At 46.8% G+C, this 21,017-nt stretch overlaps 3 protein-coding genes across 5 annotated transcripts in view; 2 read left to right on the top strand and 1 right to left on the bottom strand.

Moving 5' to 3' along the window:
• LOC141077409 (general transcription factor II-I repeat domain-containing protein 2A-like) overlaps positions 1 to 5,499 on the top strand; it is a 100,585-nt gene extending 95,086 nt beyond the window's left edge. For both annotated transcript variants that reach the window (XR_012227558.1, XM_073564324.1), the window contains exon 4: positions 5,343 to 5,499. The gene's annotated coding sequence lies outside the window, so the exon portion shown is untranslated. The remainder of the gene's footprint in view (positions 1 to 5,342) is intronic.
• Positions 1 to 20,046, bottom strand: part of SNRNP40 (small nuclear ribonucleoprotein U5 subunit 40) — a 92,342-nt gene extending 72,296 nt beyond the window's left edge. Inside the window, exon 1 of the mRNA XM_073564314.1 lies at positions 19,907 to 20,046. Coding sequence (XP_073420415.1) covers positions 19,907 to 19,987 — 81 coding nt within the window. The 5' untranslated portion in view covers positions 19,988 to 20,046. The remainder of the gene's footprint in view (positions 1 to 19,906) is intronic.
• Positions 20,042 to 21,017, top strand: part of ZCCHC17 (zinc finger CCHC-type containing 17) — a 105,247-nt gene continuing 104,271 nt past the window's right edge. Inside the window, exon 1 of one of the 2 annotated variants that reach the window (XM_073564342.1) lies at positions 20,042 to 20,165. In XM_073564342.1, the coding sequence (XP_073420443.1) occupies positions 20,149 to 20,165 (17 nt within the window). In that variant the 5' untranslated portion in view covers positions 20,042 to 20,148. Of the gene's footprint in view, positions 20,296 to 21,017 lie in introns of both variants that reach the window. The other variant, XM_073564352.1, reaches the window with a different exon arrangement.

Below are 21,017 nucleotides of genomic sequence, written 5' to 3'. Positions count from 1 at the left end.
GCATATTATGGTGGAAAATAAGTATTTGGTCAGAAACAAGCAATCAAGATTTCTGGCTCTCACAGACCTGTAACTTCTTCTTTAAGAGTCTCCTCTTTCCTCCACTCATTACCTGTAGTAATGGCACCTGTTTAAACTTGTTATCAGTATAAAAAGACACCTGTGCACACCCTCAAACAGTCTGACTCCAAACTCCACTATGGTGAAGACCAAAGAGCTGTCAAAGGACACCAGAAACAAAATTGTAGCCCTGCACCAGGCTGGGAAGACTGAATCTGCAATAGCCAACCAGCTTGGAGTGAAGAAATCAACTGTGGGAGCAATAATTAGAAAATGGAAGACATACAAGACCACTGATAATCTCCCTCGATCTGGTGCTCCACGCAAAATCCCACCCCGTGGGGTCAGAATGATCACAAGAACGGTGAGCAAAAATCCCAGAACCACGCGGGGGGACCTAGTGAATGAACTGCAGAGAGCTGGGACCAATGTAACAAGGCCTGCCATAAGTAACACACTACGCCACCATGGACTCAGATCCTGCAGTGCCAGACGTGTCCCACTGCTTAAGCCTGTACATGTCCGGGCCCGTCTGAAGTTTGCTAGAGAGCATTTGGATGATCCAGAGGAGTTTTGGGAGAATGTCCTATGGTCTGATGAAACCAAACTGGAACTGTTTGGTAGAAACACAACTTGTCGTGTTTGGAGGAAAAAGAATACTGAGTTGCATCCATCAAACACCATACCTACTGTAAAGCATGGTAGTGGAAACATCATGCTTTGGGGCTGTTTCTCTGCAAAGGGGCCAGGACGACTGATCCGGGTACATGAAAGAATGAATGGGGCCATGTATCGTGAGATTTTGAGTGCAAACCTCCTTCCATCAGCAAGGGCATTGAAGATGAAACGTGGCTGGGTCTTTCAACATGACAATGATCCAAAGCACACCGCCAGGGCAACGAAGGAGTGGCTTCGTAAGAAGCATTTCAAGGTCCTGGAGTGGCCTAGCCAGTCTCCAGATCTCAACCCTATAGAAAACCTTTGGAGGGAGTTGAAAGTCCGTGTTGCCAAGCGAAAAGCCAAAAACATCACTGCTCTAGAGGAGATCTGCATGGAGGAATGGGCCAACATACCAACAACAGTGTGTGGCAACCTTGTGAAGACTTACAGAAAACGTTTGACCTCTGTCATTGCCAACAAAGGATATATCACAAAGTATTGAAATGAAATTTTGTTTCTGACCAAATACTTATTTTCCACCATAATATGCAAATAAAATGAAAAAAAAAACAGACAATGTGATTTTCTGGATTTTTTTTTCTCAGTTTGTCTCCCATAGTTGAGGTCTACCTATGATGTAAATTACAGACGCCTCTCATCTTTTTAAGTGGTGGAACTTGCACTATTGCTGACTGACTAAATACTTTTTTTCCCCACTGTATCCGCCATTCCATAGTCCCGTGCCCATCCACCCGTCATACATATCCGCCATCCCATAGTCCAGTGCCCATATACCCATCACACATCCTCCATCCCATAGTCCCATGCCCATATACCCATCATACATATCCTCCATCCCATAGTCCAGTGCCCATATACCCATCACACATCTTCCATCCCATAGTCCCATGCCCATATACCCATCATACATATTCTCCATCCCATAGTCCCATGCCCATATACCCATCATACATATCCTCCATCCCATAGTCCAGTGCCCATATACCCATCACACATCCTCCATCCCATAGTCCCATGCCCATATACCCATCATACATATTCTCCATCCCATAGTCCCATGCCCATATACCCATCATACATATTCTCCATCCCACAGTCCCATGCCCATATACCCATCATACATATTCTCCATCCCATAGTCCCATGCCCATATACCCATCATACATATTCTCCATCCCATAGTCCCATGCCCATATACCCATCATACATATTCTCCATCCCATAGTCCCATGCCCATATACCCATCATACATATTCTCCATCCCATAGTGCCATGCCCATATACCCATCATACATATTCGCCATCCCATAGTCGAGTGCCCATATACCCATCACACATCCTTCATCTCATAGTCCCATGCCCATATACCCATCATACATATCCGCCATCCCATAGTCCCGTGCCCATATACCCGTCAAACATATCCTCCATCCCATAGTCAAGTGCCCATATACCCATTACACATCCTCCCCCGGGCATAGTAACTAACTGTGGTTAGTTATAGCAAATTATAATTATCCTCCATCCCACAGTCCCGTGCCCATATACCCATCATAAATATCCATGATCCCATAGGCCCATGCCCATATACCCATCATACATATCCTCCATCCCATAGTCCCGTGGCTATATACCCGTCATACATATCCACCATCCCATAGTCCCGTGCCCATATACCCATCATACATATCCGCCATCCCATATTCCTGTGCCCATATACCCGTCATACATATCCTCCATCCCATAGTCCAGTGCCCATATACCCATCACACATCCTCCATCCCATAGTCCTGTGCCCATATACCTATCATACATATCCTCCATCCCATAGTCCAGTGCCCATATACCCATCACACATCCTCCATCCCATAGTCCCATGCCCATATACCCATCATACATATCCTCCATCCCATAGTCCCATGCCCATATACCCATCATACATATCCTCCATCCCATAGTCCAGTGCCCATATACCCATCATACACATCCTCCATCCCATAGTCCCATGCCCATATACCCATCATACATATTCTCCATCCCATAGTCCCATGCCCATATACCCATCATACATATTCTCCATCCCATAGTCCCATGCCCATATACCCATCATACATATTCTCCATCCCATAGTCCCATGCCCATATACCCATCATACATACTCTCCATCCCATAGTCCCATGCCCATATACCCATCATACATATTCTCCATCCCATAGTCCCATGCCCATATACCCATCATACATATTCTCCATCCCATAGTCCCATGCCCATATACCCATCATACATATTCTCCATCCCATAGTCCCATGCCCATATACCCATCATACATATTATCCATCCCATAGTCCCATGCCCATATACCCATCATACATATTCTCCATCCCATAGTCCCATGCCCATATACCCATCATACATATTCTCCATCCCATAGTTCCATGCCCATATACCCATCATACATATTCTCCATCCCATAGTCCCATGCCCATATACCCATCATACATATTCTCCATCCTATAGTCCCATGCCCATATACCCATCATACATATTCTCCATCCCATAGTCCCATGCCCATATACCCATCATACATATTCTCCATCCCATAGTCCCATGCCCATATACCCATCATACATATTCTCCATCCCATAGTCCCATGCCCATATACCCATCATACATATTCGCCATCCCATAGTCGAGTGCCCATATACCCATCACACATCCTTCATCTCATAGTCCCATGCCCATATACCCATCATACATATCCGCCATCACATAGTCCCGTGCCCATATACCCGTCAAACATATCCTCCATCCCATAGTCAAGTGCCCATATACCCATTACACATCCTCCCCCGGGCATAGTAACTAACTGTGGTTAGTTATAGCAAATTATAATTATCCTCCATCCCACAGTCCCGTGCCCATATACCCATCATAAATATCCATGATCCCATAGGCCCATGCCCATATACCCATCATACATATCCTCCATCCCATAGTCCCGTGGCTATATACCCGTCATACATATCCACCATCCCATAGTCCCGTGCCCATATACCCATCATACATATCCGCCATCCCATATTCCCGTGCCCATATACCCGTCATACATATCCTCCATCCCATAGTCCAGTGCCCATATACCCATCACACATCCTCCATCCCATAGTCCTGTGCCCATATACCTATCATACATATCCTCCATCCCATAGTCCAGTGCCCATATACCCATCATACATATCCTCCATCCCATAGTCACATGCCCATATACCCATCATACATATCCTCCATCCCATAGTCACATGCCCATATACCCATCATACATATCCTCCATCCCATAGTCCAGTGCCCATATACCCATCACACATCCTCCATCCCATAGTCCCATGCCCATATACCCATCATACATATTCTCCATCCCATAGTCCCATGCCCATATACTCATCATACATATTCTCCATCCCATAGTCCCATGCCCATATACCCATCATACATATTCTCCATCCCATAGTCCCATGCCCATATACCCATCATACATATTCTCCATCCCATAGTCCCATGCCCATATACCCATCATACATATTCGCCATCCCATAGTCGAGTGCCCATATACCCATCACACATCCTTCATCTCATAGTCCCATGCCAATATACCCATCATACATATCCGCCATCGCATAGTCCCGTGCCCATATACCCGTCATACATATCCTCCATCTCATAGTCCCGTGCCCATATACCCGTCAAACATATCCTCCATCCCATAGTCAAGTGCCCATATACCCATTACACATCCTCCCCCGGGCATAGTAACTAACTGTGGTTAGTTATAGCAAATTATAATTATCCTCCATCCCACAGTCCCGTGCCCATATACCCATCATAAATATCCATGATCCCATAGGCCCATGCCCATATACCCATCATACATATCCTCCATCCCATAGTCCCGTGGCTATATACCCGTCATACATATCCACCATCCCATAGTCCCGTGCCCATATACCCATCATACATATCCTCCATCCCATAGTCCAGTGCCCATATACCCATCACACATCCTCCATCCCATAGTCCCGTGCCCATATACCCATCATACATATCCTCCATTCAATAGTCCAGTGCCTATATACCCATCATACATATCCTCCATTCAATAGTCCAGTGCCCATATACCCATCACACATCTTCCATCCCATAGTCAACCATTATGACATCATAATGAGCGGCCGAAGGGCTTGCAACCTATGATGACATCAGCGTCGCCATGGCAACCATTGTGACATCATAATGAGGGCGGGGCTTGATACACACACATTTTCCCCAGTATGCAAATAGGGGCATTATGACATCATAATGAGGGGCGGGGCTTGCCCGCACACACTTTTTCCCCAGTATGTAGATAGGGGCAAAATTGTTTGAATTGTAACGCGCGGGGTTAAAATTTCGCCTCACAACATAGCTTAGGACGCTCTCGGGGTCCAGACGTGTGACTGTGCCAAATTTTGTGGATGTATCTGCGACGGTGTGGATGCCTATCACGGACATACATACACACACACACACACACTTTGAGCTTTATATATTAGATTATGTTTTCACAGGAAGCTGAATCTGAGGAGCTTCCAGGAGGAGACATGCAGGGTGGAGAGACGCAAGGAGGGGGCGCGTAGAGTGTAAGTTTAGCACATACAGACATACATGCATAATGCTACACCAAACACAAACATTCATCACAGCTCACACACAATAACTACGTATTCATCCAAACCAAAATTTATTTTATTTTTTTTTTTTTTTACAGTCTTCACAATCTGGTGCCCGCACAAGAGCGACTCCCAGGACATCCCAGCGTAGTCGAGGTGATGCCTCTGGTGGTCGGCAAACGGTAAGTAACCCTATTTGGATAATTGAGTAATGACCCTCATGTGTTTGAATAGAATATTTTTTTTTTTTCACAGGTTTCACAGCGTGCTCCCCTGAGACCAATTGAGGAGGGTCTCATAATAAACACTGACGACATCATCCATGAAGTAGAAACACGGGAGCCGCTGTGGAACATGGGAAACCGTTTACATGCCGACCAACCGACGGCTCTGGGATGAGGTGTGTTCCGAGGTTGTAGAGAACTGGGAGGAGCTCGATGCGAGGGCCAGGGATTTAGTGCTTAAGTATTCCAACTTCAGTAACTTATATTCCAGCATGTGAAGTGTTGAATACTAACCACTTTGTTTTTTTCCTTCACAGGTGACAGGGTTATCACACGGTGGCGGTCGCTCAGGGATCGCTTCAAGAGGGACTTCAACAAGGAGATGCAGGCCCGAGTGGAACAGGAGGACGCAGGAGCAGCCAGTATAAATACTACAGAGCCCTGGCGTTCCTCCGGTCGACGATGGTGACCAGAAGGTAAATATTCCACACACCATTTTTGTAGTACAAATGTTTACATGTTTAACCAATTTTTTTTTGTTCAGCAGTTAAATTAAATATCAATACCTTAATATATATTTTTTTTCTCTTTTTTTTAGCACCGTCTGCAGCACTCGGGAGCCTGCATCTGAGTTGCCTCCCTCTGGAGGGATCCCTTGCATCCCTGGGTTGACCATGATCAATGAAATTATCATGGAACTCAGAAGATACATGGAACAGATGAATTCAGAGTCAAACCAGACGCCGAGTCATATTTTTTTTCAATCAGATGTCTGGCAAATGGAAGGTTTAAGTACTCACCAACAGATGCGTGTGATGCAAGCCTGTCACAATGCTCTAGTGGAAGTATTGTCCGAAGCATCCCAACCTCCCCTTGTCCATCCTCCCTCTGTCCATCCTTCCACCGTCCATCCATCATACAACCATCCCTCCTACCACTCCCTCTCCTTTCTCTAGTTCCCCATTCCATTCTTCCCAGTACCTTCATTCCCCACTGCATTATACCCCAATGACATCACCATACCCACCCCTACACACACCTTCAATGTTCCCACAAACCTCGTCTGACCATCCACTCCCATCCCAACCTCATGTTTTCAACCCCCCTTCCACTTCTGATCCTCACCAACTCCCTTTCCCAGTCCTCCACCCCCCCCCTCGATGTGGTCAACCCTGTTAACCCCTCCGATAGTATCTCCACCAAAAACTACCAGCATTTGTATTGTTATTTTATGTATTTTCAAAAAAAAAAAAATTAAAAAAATTTCCTAACCAAAAAAATAAAAAGTTTTCTAATATAAAATTTTGAAAAAAAATTTGAGAAATAAAAACAATTTTTTCAAAAGAACTTTATTGTGTAGTTTCTTTTTTTTTTGTTTATTTCTTGGTAAAGGTTGAAAGTACACTGGTGGTGTAAAAAGGTCACAACACTTGGTAACATTTAAAAGTACACCACTGTGTAAAAGGTAAAAAAAAAAATTGGTAACATTTCACAGTAAACCGTTGGTGTAAAGGTTAAAATACAACATTGTTATTACCTACAATTGGTATAAAAAGAAAAAAATTATACCATGCCATCTTGCCAGTCAAGTTGTCCCTCTGGTGTCAGAAAATAATCTGCAAATGTGTCCCTCATTCTTGCCACTGACCCAGTACTCCGAACAGTTGGCTGCTGATAATCCCAAAAGGTGGTTTCAGACAGATTTTCTTCTATTAGTCCATGAGCCGGGCTAGATATCGGTACCACGCGGAGTGACTAATTCTCTTTGGTGTTTTTAGGTAGATGCATGTCTGTAGTTTATGTTTTGATATGATAGCCTTTGCACATCAGTAGCTTAACCCCTTCAGGCCTATTTGTACCCAAATGCCTAGGCCATTTTTGGTAAATCTGACCTGTCACTTCATGCGGTAATAACTTTGGGACGCTATCACCTACCCACGCCATTCTGAGATTGTTTTCTCGTGACATATTGTACTTCATGGTAGTGCTAATTGTGAGTCAATAGATTTTACCTTTCTGCATAGAAAATTACAAAATACACGAAAATTTGGGAAAAATTCGCTATTTTTGAACTTTGAAATTCTCTACTTTTTACAAAAATGCTGATACCCCCCATAACAGTTATTAGTTTACATTCTCCACATGTCTACTTCACATTGGCATCATTTTGGAAATGAAATTTTATATTTTTCGGATGTGATAAGGCTCATAGTTTTATACGCAATTTTTAAAGTTTACGACTAAATTTCCAAAACCCATTTTTCCAAGGACCAAGTCAGTTCGGACATCACTTTATGGGTCTTGTATAACAGAACCCACCCATACATTACCCCATTTTGCAAACTACACCCCTCAAGGTGTCCAAAACGGATTTTCAAAACTTTGTTAACCCCTTAGGTGTTGCACAGGAATTCAAGCAAAATGACAGTGAAATATCAAAATTTCAATTTTTTGGCAGATATTCCATTGTAATCCAATTTTACCTGCAACCCAGCAAGGGTTAACAGCAAACCCAAAATTGGTTACCCCAATTCCGCAGTTTATAGAAACACCCCACATGTACACGTAAACTAAATTATGGGCGCGCAAGAGGGCTCAGCACAGAAGGAGAGCTAGGCGGTTTTTGGGATAATAGATTACACTGGAAGAAATCCAGTGGGCCATGTCGTATTGGAGAGACCCTGAGGTACCCCCAGAGTGGAAACCCCCAAAAGGTTACCGCATTTTGGAAACTACACCCCCTAAGGAATGTTTTAGGGGGTATAGTAACCACTTTGACCCAACAAGCGCTCCATTGGAGTTTCATGCACTTGGTTGAGGAAATTGAAAAGTACGTTTTTTACCGAAAAATGTCGCTTTAGGCCCACATTTTTCATTTTGAAAAGGGGGACCAGGAAAAAGTACACCCCACTTTTTATTCCCCATTGTCTCCCGAACACGGCAATACCACAAGTGTTGTCTAAAACCACAGTATTGGCGCACGGCAGGCTTCGTAAGCAAAGCTGCGGCAAAATTCACTGTAAGAAATCTATGGGGCCATGTCACATTTGGAGACACCCTGAGGTCCCGCACAGTGGAAACCCCAAAAAAGTGACCCCATTTTTGAAACTACACCCCCTAAGGAATGTTTTAGGAGGTACAGTAACCACTTTGCATCGGGAACCGGCTCCCGACCCGCGGCGATCGCCCGGCATATGATCCGGGTACGATTCGCCGTACCGCTACGGCGGCCGGCGCGAAGGGGTTAATGGTATTTTTCACCTTTTGAATAGATCCTACCTATATTTCCCAAAAATAATGATTAAAGGTCGATTTAGGGGAAATGCCAAAATGTCAATACAATGCATGTAGTATTTGTAACAAAATTTAATCCAAGTTATGTAAATACACACTGAACATGTCATGGGCTTGTCCATACTAGTGTGTGTGTGTGTGTGTGTGTGTGTGTGTGTATGTATAATTATATAACGTTACTCCATATCTTCAACATCAGACTCTGAATCTGACTGTTGTTCTACTGCTTGTCTTCAATACCTTGTTCTGGCATGTCTGTAACCTGCACATGTCCGTGCACTTCAGGCCATTGCTGAGGCAAGTACACTGAGGAAGTTCGCATGACCGCACACACTTGCAGGACAGTAGCTGGATAATAGCTTCTGGTGCTGGTGCCCCTCGCATCCACTTGACAACAAGCTTTCCGTCATTATCTATCATCCAACCGCAGTCTGTTGGGTTTGCAACAAATGGCTGGCTCTGCAGACTTCTCCTCCAGATCGCAGCCTGGTAGTTTGCACGCAGTGCATGCATGAAAAGGCAGTCTTGGCAAGGAGGGAGTTGACTTGACTCTACCACTCCACGTCTGGCACAGAACAGCTGATACCGGAGCCTGTTTACCTCAGTTGTTTGGGTAGTTGGCAGGTACATGTGGAAGGTGATTTCCTGTAACTTCTCAAAGAGTTCGGGAGACACTTCCCATGAACGACCAACTTCCTGAAAGGCATCCTGGTATGTCTTGTTCATCTTCAACTGCTTGAGTGTCATCATCTTCCCATGGCCAGCGAATGCACTGACTGTGTCACAGCCTGTAAATGCATGCATACCAATCAATGAATCACACACGCTGCCTCCCAATGTTCTGCTCAGAGTGGTGATATCCAGGAATCTTGTCCGGTTCTGTGTACCGCATTTCTGGAACAGGTGGGATGGGATTTTGTGGCACATGCCCAGACACAGGACCATGACATCAGTATACTCTGTAGAGTTGATGACAGACTTGTAACCAGATTCTGCTGCATGAAGAGCATGGAGAAGGGGGCGTGTGTTTGCTTCTTCTTGACTTGACTTAAGGTCAGCAGCCTCTTCCCACTGTTCTTTGGTGATCTTAAAGCAGAGCTGCTCACATGTGACATACATCTCCTTCTCATCAAGCTTCTCCCTGTGGTGTTTCACCTTCCATTCTTCTACCAGAAACTTTATGAGACTTGCCTTGTTGGAGGAATTACTTAGTAGCTTTCTCCACTGCTGGATGTTGTGCCCATGTTGAATGTTCTTGAAATGGATCCCTGTGCCTTCATATCTGTTGACTCTTTCTGTATCTTTGATGGATGTCTCCTTGTAGACGTCAAAGACAATATCAATGCGCTTGCTCTTAGCACCCTCATGGATAGCGCGACTCATTGCTGTGCCTGCTAGCTGGGCAAATGTTGCATCGTTTCCCTTCAGTTTCTGAACCAGGCTCATCCCATCAATGATGGTTGCAGAGGGCTCAGGGATCACCTCTGCAGGAGGAGCATTCCTCTCCAACTCCCTTGCTAGGGCAGCCTTGTTGGTCTTGCGGATAGACCCATCACCGTTGGCAAGTGCCCATGGCAATGGCCCCAGGGGATGAGTCAAGACATCACTCATTTGTAGCTTTCTGTTCTCAGCTACAAGTATCATCTGGCCAAATAGGTTCCTGTCAGCCTTCAAAATTACCTCCTTGCCAAGGCCTTGTCTGTGTGTCTTCATTCTGATGTTAGAGAACGTTTTAAGATTGTTCTTCGTCACCTTGTCATGAAACAGTGTAGTTGGCGTATCGGTACCCAAACGCTCATCCTTGAATGTGTGATATGCATCCTCTCCTATACTGTATGCCCCTAGAAGGTCTTTGGCTACATCTGGTGGTGCTGCAGTCGCTGTTGATAAACTGATAAGTTCACCATTATGCTCTTTGTTGAAGGGGTTCAACCAACCAGTCTCCAGCAGTTCAACAAAAGATCGGTCATCGGCTTCATCTCTTCTAATCCTGGACACCTGTAGGTCTGAATGACTGAAGTCAGTATATAGTTGGCCTACTAGGGCCCTCAGCTGCCTCAAGTACATGCTGCGGTACTCCGATGTCAGGTAGAATCTGGCGACAGCTCCAACTTTGAGGCTGAAGCCTTTTGTGCCCCCTGGTGTCTGGGTGTCTTTGTTGATTGTTTCTTCGATGGTCTGGTCCACAGGAATCCGTCCAAAAGGATTCTTGCTACCGATCTGGACCGAAAAGCCACCTTTCATGAAGTATTCATGGACCTCTGGGTGGTCTATGGGCAGCCGAGACATCGTAGCATAGTAATAGGTTAGGTATCGGGCATAGTTGACCTTGTCATAGGCAAAACACCACGGTATCATCTGTCGGATTGATCCTAGGTGAAGCATCCAGTTGTCTTCTCTTGAAGCTCGAACCAGGGCCAGCATGGTCTCGACCATGTCCAAGTATGACATCCAGAATGCTGAGAGTTGTTCATTTCTGAAGGTATCAAGATAAACTTGAAAGCGCTTCAGGGTAAGTGTGCAAGATTCATTATCCAAGAACTTTTCGAAGGATCCCTGCGACACACTGATGCGAAAGTTTGTGATGTTCTTCAGTGTTTCATCCAGATGGTGAAGGTCCCTTGCATGGTTTTCTTCTAGCCATGGAAGGAAGTTTTTCCATGCAAGCCTCATAAGTGCTTCATAGACCAGCTTGTGTAGTCTCACTGCTCTGTTGTACCTCCGGCCGTCCATCACTCCAGACACTGATCTTTCAGCGATGACACCGGATTCAACACACAGATCTCTAGGGCCTGCATCCTGAAATCTCTTACCTATGATGGAGAAGAGATTACAGATTGTGTGGAAGACACCCATTCTAATTATAATGTTCTTGAACTTCTCCTGTTTCCAGATAACCTCGGCAGCTTTGGCATAGAGTGCTTGATCAAACACGCACACAATTCTGTTAAGCTTCAGGGTCTGCATGATGGCATGTGTTTGCTCCAAGACTTCATTCACAGTGGACATGGCTGTTGCAGGAGCATTGATAGTGGGCAGGTAGCTTACAGTGTCCTGGGCCACTACAATGTCGCTGCGGATTTGGATGTTGAACCCAGTCCAACTGCTAATGGTCTGATCCTCATGGTCTGACATTCTAGCCAGAAGCCAGATATGGTTCTTGGTTTTTGAATCCTGGACCTCCTCGGTAGTGTTAACATTCGCAGTCTCAATCCTGGGTGGCCCTCCCCGCCGCCCAACATTATATATTGGTAGCATTAATTCTGTCGGAATTATGCTTCTTTTCTTCGACTTGTTTACATCTGGCAGGACTTTTGTCACAGAGCATGCAACATTGGACTGAACAGCGATGCCATTGACTCTATGAGATGTACCTGCTCCACTTAGTGTCTCCTCAAGTCTGTCAATGTTATCCCAGGCCAAGGTTGTGAACACACCAGGGTAGATATTTGCTGGCATTGGGATGTCATGCGTTGAACATTCCAACTTCTGGATACAAAGGGCTGTATCGATCTCCTCAGCCGTTGAATATGACACACAGTGGCCAAGACGATTCAGAGTTCGAACCAGTTCTGTATTGCCGGTCAAAGACTTAATTGCAAAGGACAGCAGTACGTGCTTGGGTGGCTTTGTCTTTCCATTGGTAACAGCAAAAACCAAGTCACTGCCGAAGGATGTGGCAAGACGTTGAGCTCTTTCAGAGGGAGTTTGGCACTCACAATCTCCTGTAAGCAGGGTTTGCAGGAATTGAGTGACTAATGCAGGAACGACATTCTGATCTGTATCGGGAGGCCATGGCTGACTCACATCTTGCTTCTTGATCTCATTCCTCAGCTGCATTGGTTACGACATCTCCAGAGTTAGCGGCTCTTGCTTCTTGCAGATCTTTTGTCATGCTGTGTGCTTGCCGGGCAAGGTCATCCATTGATAGGCTATATGGATAGACTAGAAGCTTACCTTTCTCATCGGAGAGAAAGCGGAGTGATTCACCAAACTCTGTTTCAAGTTTTCGGCGAACATGTTTCTTTGTCGATGGTTTCAGTTTGATGATACCACGGGACATCATGCATCTCTGAAGCCTAGATGTGAGGTTTATCATAGGCAGTACTTCTGGGTATGGGAACAATTCAGTCCTTATATACAAGAAGAGTTCCTCAAGGGCTTCTCTCTCTGCCTCTCCGTAGCGTACTTCCTTGCTTTCTTCCTGATTTTCTGCTGCACCAGACCTACAGGCCACTTGGGAATCATCTTTTGTGAATAGTTTGTAGCACGACTTGTGGTAGTGCCCCTCTGAAGCAACAAGGTCTCTGCTAAGTAAACCAAGGATTCTCTGTGTGCCTTTCCTTATCGCTGCTCTGCGGATCGTCTCATCTGCTCGTAGCTCAACACACTGGACGATTGGCTCCCTTGTTTTTTCTCCTTTGAGATACTTGCTTGACTTCTCGCAGAACATACATACTTTGGCATACACCCTGCTATCACTGGGGGTACCCCTCGGTAGCCTCCTCCTGGGGATTTCGTTTGCTGTTTCGACATTGACACCCTTGGCAAGGATAGAATCCAGTGACTTCTTCATTGTAAAGAGACTACGACATTTACGGTGATATTGTATGTGTGGTATTTCTCGTTCTTCAAGGCCCTTAGCTGCTTCCAGGACGGATTCATGCTGTCTGATCTCTGCAGCCCTAAGCAATGTTTTCCAGGAGTCCAAATCCTGTAGGGACGCCAGATCATCACTGTCATCATTAGAGCAGTGTATGATACAGTCGATCCGTGATTTCTTCCTCGCTGGTACTTCCATCATGCCATTAGATATGTCAGTAAACACCTGCAAACATAAAGAAAAACATTAAAACCCTTGGCACTGAGCGCCGTACGAGTACTGCTCTCTCGTCCTGGACCAAAGCAGTACTAGTACGGCATAACCCCTTTAGCGTCCCCGCCGCTAATCGCGCGGGGATCGGGGGTAGATGGCCGCACTTACCGGCAGCAGGGCTTGTCCCCTCGCCGTGTGTGGCCATCGCGCCGACCCCCTGCAGCTAGAATCACTGTGATTCGCTGGGCTATATAGCCCAGCGAATCACAGCATGCCTTGTAAAACATGGCGTGATTCGCTGCAGGGGTTCGTGCCTGTGGAGCGATTGGTGCATTTACCAGTCACTCCACAGGCCAGGGGGAGGATGTCAGTGTCTGATCTCCTCCCCCTGTGCTGCGATTGGCTAGAACATCGTTCTAGCCATAGCAGCGATGTAGCAGGGCCGACACAGTGTCGCCTCTGCCTGTATTAGATCCTGTCAGCACAGGGTCTCATACAGGGACGATCGCTGCACTGTGCAGGCTGGCCGGACCTGCCTGCACTCGCTGGAACTTGTGGTAACACAAGTCCCAGCAAGTCTGGGCAGGCAGGCAAAAAGTGTAAAAGAAAGTTAAAAAAAAACAAAAACACTACACTACACATCCCCCCCTCCCCCTACCATATGCGCCAATACTGTGGTTTTAGACAACACTTGTGGTATTGCCGTGTTCGGGAGACAATGGGGAATAAAAAGTGGGGTGTACTTTTTCCTGGTCCCCCTTTTCAAAATGAAAAATGTGGGACTAAAGCGACTTTTTCCGGTAAAAAAAACATACTTTTCAATTTCCTCAACCAAGTGCATGAAACTCCAATGGAGCGCTTGTTGGGTCAAAGTGGTTACTATACCCCCTAAAACATTCCTTAGGGGGTGTAGTTTCCAAAATGCGGTAACCTTTTGGGGGTTTCCACTCTGGGGGTACCTCAGGGTCTCTCCAATACGACATGGCCCACTGGATTTCTTCCAGTGTAATCTATTATCCCAAAAACCGCCTAGCTCTCCCCTTCTGTGCTGAGCCCTCTTGCGCGCCCATAATTTAGTTTACGTGTACATGTGGGGTGTTTCTATAAACTGCGGAATTGGGGTAACCAATTTTGGGTTTGGGTTTGCTGTTAACCCTTGCTGGGTTGCAGGTAAAATTGGATTACAATGGAATATCTGCCAAAAAAATTGAAATTTTGATATTTCACTGTCATTTTGCTTGAATTCCTGTGCAACACCTAAGGGGTTAACAAAGGTTTGAAAATCCGTTTTGGACACCTTGAGGGGTGTAGTTTGCAAAATGGGGTAATGTATGGGTGGGTTCTGTTATACAAGACCCATAAAGTGACGTCCGAACTGACTTGGTCCTTGGAAAAATGGGTTTTGGAAATTTAGTCGTAAACTTTAAAAATTGCGTATAAAACTATGAGCCTTATAACATCCAAAAAATACAAAATTTCATTTCCAAAATGATGCCAATGTGAAGTAGACATGTGGAGAATGTAAACTAATAACTGTTATGGGGGGTATCAGCATTTTTGTAAAAAGTAGAGAATTTCAAAGTTCAAAAATAGCGAATTTTTCCCAAATTTTCGTGTATTTTGTAATTTTTTATGCAGAAAGGTAAAATCTATTGACTCACAATTAGCACTACCATGAAGTACAATATGTCACGAGAAAACAATCTCAGAATGGCGTGGGTAGGTGATAGCGTCCCAAAGTTATTACCGCATGAAGTGACAGGTCAGATTTACCAAAAATGGCCTAGGCATTTGAGTACAAATAGGCCTGAAGGGGTTAAGCTACTGATGTGCAAGGGCTATCATATCAAAACATAAACTACAGACATGCATCTACCTAAAAACACCAAAGAGAATTAGTCACTCCGGGTGGTACCAATATCGTCAAAATTGGCTCTTGGCTCATGGACTATATGGAAACAGGTTTCTTTGAAAGCACAAAGTTGTGCAGGATGACACACGCCTTCACCACCTCATCCACAGTCTCTGTTTTCATTTTTATGGCCGTTAACAGGACTCTCCATTTTGCAGTTAAAATCCCAAAAGCGCACTCCACCACTCTTCGCGCTCTGATCAATCGATAGTTATATATTTTTTTGCGGTGTGTCAATCCACGACTACCATATGGCTTGAGTAGGTGTTTGGACAGCTGAAATGCGTCGTCACCAACGCACACAAATGGCATTGGTGGGACTGTTGTTCAAGGGAGTGGTCTTGGAGGTGGAAAGTCAAAATTGTCTCCATACAAACGACGTCCCATTGCGGACATCTTGAAGACCTGAGAATCGTTTGAACGCCCATACGCACCAATGTCCACGGCAATAAATTTGCAGTTGGCATCTGCAATGGCCATAACTACAATGGAGAAGAATTTCTTGTAGTTGTAAAATTCTGATCCAGATCCGATGGGTTTCACAATCCTGATATGCTTCCCATCTACAGCACCAACGCAATTTGGAAACTGGCAGATTTGTTCAAAGTTGTCGGCAATCTCCAACCACCTCTCCTGTGTTGGCTGTGGGATGTATTCCTCCTGTAGACAATCCCACAATGCCCGGCAGGTCTGTTGTACAATTCCAGATATCGTTGAAATCCCAAGGCGGAACTGGTAATGGAGGGAGGTGAATGATTCTCCAGTTGCCAGGAAACTTGTAAAAAAAGGGAAAAAAGTAAAATTAATACAAACTACAAGCCATAACATAACAATAAAAGCCTGCAGAATCTGAAACCTTTTAAAAATAGATAACTTACCGAAGGGTCACCATCAAACGCTCCGCCGGTGAAATAGAAGACTGCATGTAGGTGTCCCTTCTCCGAATTTGTGCTCCAACACACTCCACCAATATCTCAAAGAAGTCCTGCCTCATGCGCACATAGTTGAAGAATTTGTCCAGATTATCCTTCAATTCCAAGTACAGTGTAGAAAACACGCCACGGGTAAACCTCTGCGCATTTATCTGATGAATCCACTGCCCTCGTCTCCTCAGACGCAGGATTTGCAGTCTTCTTTTCTCCCTCTGGAGAGCAATAATTGCCAACCGATTGCAGTGAAGATCAAAGTCCACACAGAAGCTGTTAATACTCGCAATAACTCCTTCCATCGCTGCCACTAGCTCTAAAACCATTCAAAGATTTTGTTTTACAACACCATAGATATAGTTTTCCCTAGTTTCCAGGATCCAATCACATTTGGGAGCATCCTATTTTGGAGGTGTGGAAAAACAGATCCGCAAGAAAACGGATCCAACGGATGGAAAAAACGGATGCCAGGGGATGGGACGGATCCGTACAAAAATCCGTATAGCGGATCCGTAAAAAAACGGATCCGTACCATCAGCTGGCATCCGTTTTTACACATTTTTTGCGGATCCGCCATTTTCACTTTTTGGCGGATTTTGACTGATTTGAAATAACTGAAGTGTGAAACAGGCCTTAGATGATCAATTATAGTCAATCGTGGATGTGGTGTATATACTCATGGCATGAAAAATTATTTTCCTGTAGCTTCCAAAATCAATTGTTTGAATTGCTCAATATTTCCGATTCCCTGCTCTGCCTTCACACATTCTAGTTTATATAAACAGCTGAAAACCTGAACCGAAAACTGAACTCACCTAGTGACCCTCAAAGCTGCCCATAAACGTGCGAAGCAACACTCTGCTGACCATTCTCTCCAGACTCCACACTCAGCCGAGAGCCAAATACGAGAGAATATCACACGGGCAGGAGGAGACCGCTGAGGCTAGAAAAGCCGCATCACTGTCTGACCGGGGCACACCACCGGCACCCAGGGGAGACTCCGTGATACAACACTCTTCCAGGTAGCGCGCATACTCTGCTCACACACACACTCTGCTCACACACTGCACTCTCTGCTCACACACACACACACTCTCTGCTCACACACACACACACACTCTCTGCTCACACACACACACACACACTCTCTGCTCACACACTGCTCTCTCACTCACACACTGCTCTCTCACTCACACACTGCTCTCTCACTCACACACTGCTCTCTCACTCACACACTGCTCTCTCACTCACACACACACTCTGTGTGTGTGAGAGCAGTGTGTGAGCAGAGTGTGTGTGAGTGAGAGAGAGCAGTGTGTGAGCAGAGTGTGTGTGAGTGAGAGAGAGCAGTGTGTGAGTGAGAGAAAGCAGTGTGTGAGCAGAGAGTGTGTGTGTGAGTGAGAGAGAGCAGTGTGTGTGTGTGTGTGAGTGAGAGAGCAGTGTGTGAGCAGAGTGTGTGAGAGAGAGCAGTGTGTGAGCAGTGTGTGTGTGAGAGAGAGCAGTGTGTGAGCAGAGTGTGTGTGTGAGAGAGAGCAGTGTGTGAGCAGAGTGTGTGTGTGTGAGAGAGAGCAGTGTGTGAGCAGAGTGTGTGTATGAGTGAGTGAGAGCAGTGTGTGAGCAGAGTGTGTGTGTGTGAGTGAGCAGAGAAAGTGAGTGAGCAGAGAGAGTGTGTGAGCAGAGAGAGTGTGAGTGAGAGAGAGCAGTATGTGAGCAGTGTGTGTGAGAGAGAGCAGAGTGTGTGTGTGTGAGCAGAGTGTGTGTGAGCAGAGTGTGTGTGAGCAGAGTGTGTGTGAGCAGAGTGTGTGAGAGAGAGCAGTGTGTGAGTGTGAGAGAGAGCAGTGTGTGAGCAGTGTGTGTGAGAGAGCACACACACACTCTGCTCACACTGCTCTCTCTCACACACACACTCTGCTCACACACTGCTCTCACACACACACTCTGCTCACACACTGCTCTCTCTCACACACACACTGCTCTCTCTCACACACTCTGCTCACATACTGCTCTCTCTCACTCACACACACTCTGCTCACACACTCTCTCTGCTCACTCAAACACACTCTGCTCACACACTGCTCTCACTCACTCATACACACACACTCTGCGCACACACTGCTCTCTCTCACACACACACACTCTGCTCACACACTGCTCTCTCACTCATACACACTCTGCTCCCACACTGCTCTCTCTCACTCACACACTGCTCACACACTGCTCTCTCTCACTCACACACACACTCTGCTCACACACTGCTCTCTCTCACTCACACACACTCTGCTCTCTCTCACTCACACACACACACTCTGCTCACACACTGCTTTCTCTCACTCACACACACTCTGCTCACACACTGCTCTCTCTCACACACACACTCTGCTCACACACTGCTCTCTCACACACTCTGCTCACACACTGCTCTCTCTCACTCACACACTGCTTTCTCTCACACACACACTCTGCTCACACACTGCTTTCTCTCACACACACTCTGCTCACACACTGCTTTCTCTCACACACACACTCTGCTCACACACTGCTTTCTCTCACACACACACTCTGCTCACACACTGATTTCTCTCACACACACACTCTGCTCACACACTGATTTCTCTCACACACACACTCTGCTCACACACTGATTTCTCTCACACACACACTCTGCTCACACACTGATTTCTCTCACACACACACTCTGCTCACACACTGCTTTCTCTCACTCACACACTCTGCTCACACACTGCTTTCTCTCACTCACACACTCTGCTCACACACTGCTTTCTCTCACACACACACTCTGCTCACACACTGCTTTCTCTCACACACACACTCTGCTCACACACTGATTTCTCTCACACACACACTCTGCTCACACACTGCTTTCTCTCACACACACACTCTGCTCACACACTGCTTTCTCTCACACACACTCTGCTCACACTGCTTTCTCTCACACACACACTCTGCTCACACACTGATTTCTCTCACACACACACTCTGCTCACACACTGATTTCTCTCACACACACACTCTGCTCACACACTGCTTTCTCTCACACACACTCTGCTCACACTGCTTTCTCTCACTCACACACTCTGCTCACACACTGCTTTCTCTCACACACACACACTCTGCTCACACACTGCTCTCTCTCTCTCACTCACACACACACACTCTACTCACACACTGCTCTCTCTCTCTCACACACACTCTGCTCACACACTGCTCTCTCTCACACACACACTCACTCTCACACACACACACTGCGCTCCCTTTCCCGCTGCACTCACCGTCGCCACCACCTCATTTCGCGGCTTTTTCGCCGGCACTGGGACCAGCTCCAGTCCTTTCCGCTTGTTCTGTTCGATCATGATTGACTTATTTTTCTAAATCTCTTCAGCCAACAGATGAATGAACCTCCGTCTCCCTGCATGCAACTGGGCCGTACCGTTCCGGCGCCGGAAAATGATGTAATAGACGTGCGACTAGAACTGCAAGGTGATAGGCTGCGGCTGATCATGTGACAGGACGGATGTTGAACAAAGACAGGTAACTGTCCGAGAGATTTTACAAGGAGGAAATTCTTGTGGTAGAACTTGGACGCTGCTTTCCTAATGGTTACTGAGCTGAGTTTGGGAGGAGACGTGTCATGGCGGCGCACACAAGTTACACACTCATAGTAAGCTAAGCCTCTGTCTGCTGAGCGCTTTTTTCAATATTCGGGCTGAAGTCTCTGTATGGCTGCCGTAGGTGGGAGTCCCCCGGCTCGCTCTGTGTCCCTGCCGCAGGTGGGAGTCCCCCGGCTCGCTCTGTGTCCCTGCAGCAGGTGGGAGTCCCCCGGCTCGCTCTGTGTCCCTGCCGCAGGTGGGAGTCCCCCGGCTCGCTCTGTGTCCCTGCCGCAGGTGGGAGTCCCCCGGCTCGCTCTGTGTCCCTGCCGCAGGTGGGAGTCCCCCGGCTCGCTCTGTGTCCCTGCCGCAGGTGGGAGTCCCCCGGCTCGCTCTGTGTCCCTGCCGCAGGTGGGAGTCCCCCGGCTCGCTCTGTGTCCCTGCCGCAGGTGGGAGTCCCCCGGCTCGCTCTGTGTCCCTGCCGCAGGTGGGAGTCCCCCGGCTCGCTCTGTGTCCCTGCCGCAGGTGGGAGTCCCCCGGCTCGCTCTGTGTCCCTGCCGCAGGTGGGAGTCCCCCGGCTCGCTCTGTGTCCCTGCCGCAGGTGGGAGTCCCCCGGCTCGCTCTGTGTCCCTGCCGCAGGTGGGAGTCCCCCGGCTCGCTCTGTGTCCCTGCCGCAGGTGGGAGTCCCCCGGCTCGCTCTGTGTCCCTGCCGCAGGTGGGAGTCCCCCGGCTCGCTCTGTGTCCCTGCCGCAGGTGGGAGTCCCCCGGCTCGCTCTGTGTCCCTGCCGCAGGTGGG

The sequence above is a fragment of the Dendrobates tinctorius genome, unplaced genomic scaffold (genome assembly GCF_039654945.1).
Source record: "Dendrobates tinctorius isolate UK_male_01 unplaced genomic scaffold, ASM3965494v1 ptg000015l, whole genome shotgun sequence".
Classification (NCBI taxonomy): Eukaryota; Metazoa; Chordata; class Amphibia; order Anura; family Dendrobatidae; genus Dendrobates; species Dendrobates tinctorius.
This window is presented reverse-complemented; position numbering and strand designations above follow the sequence as displayed.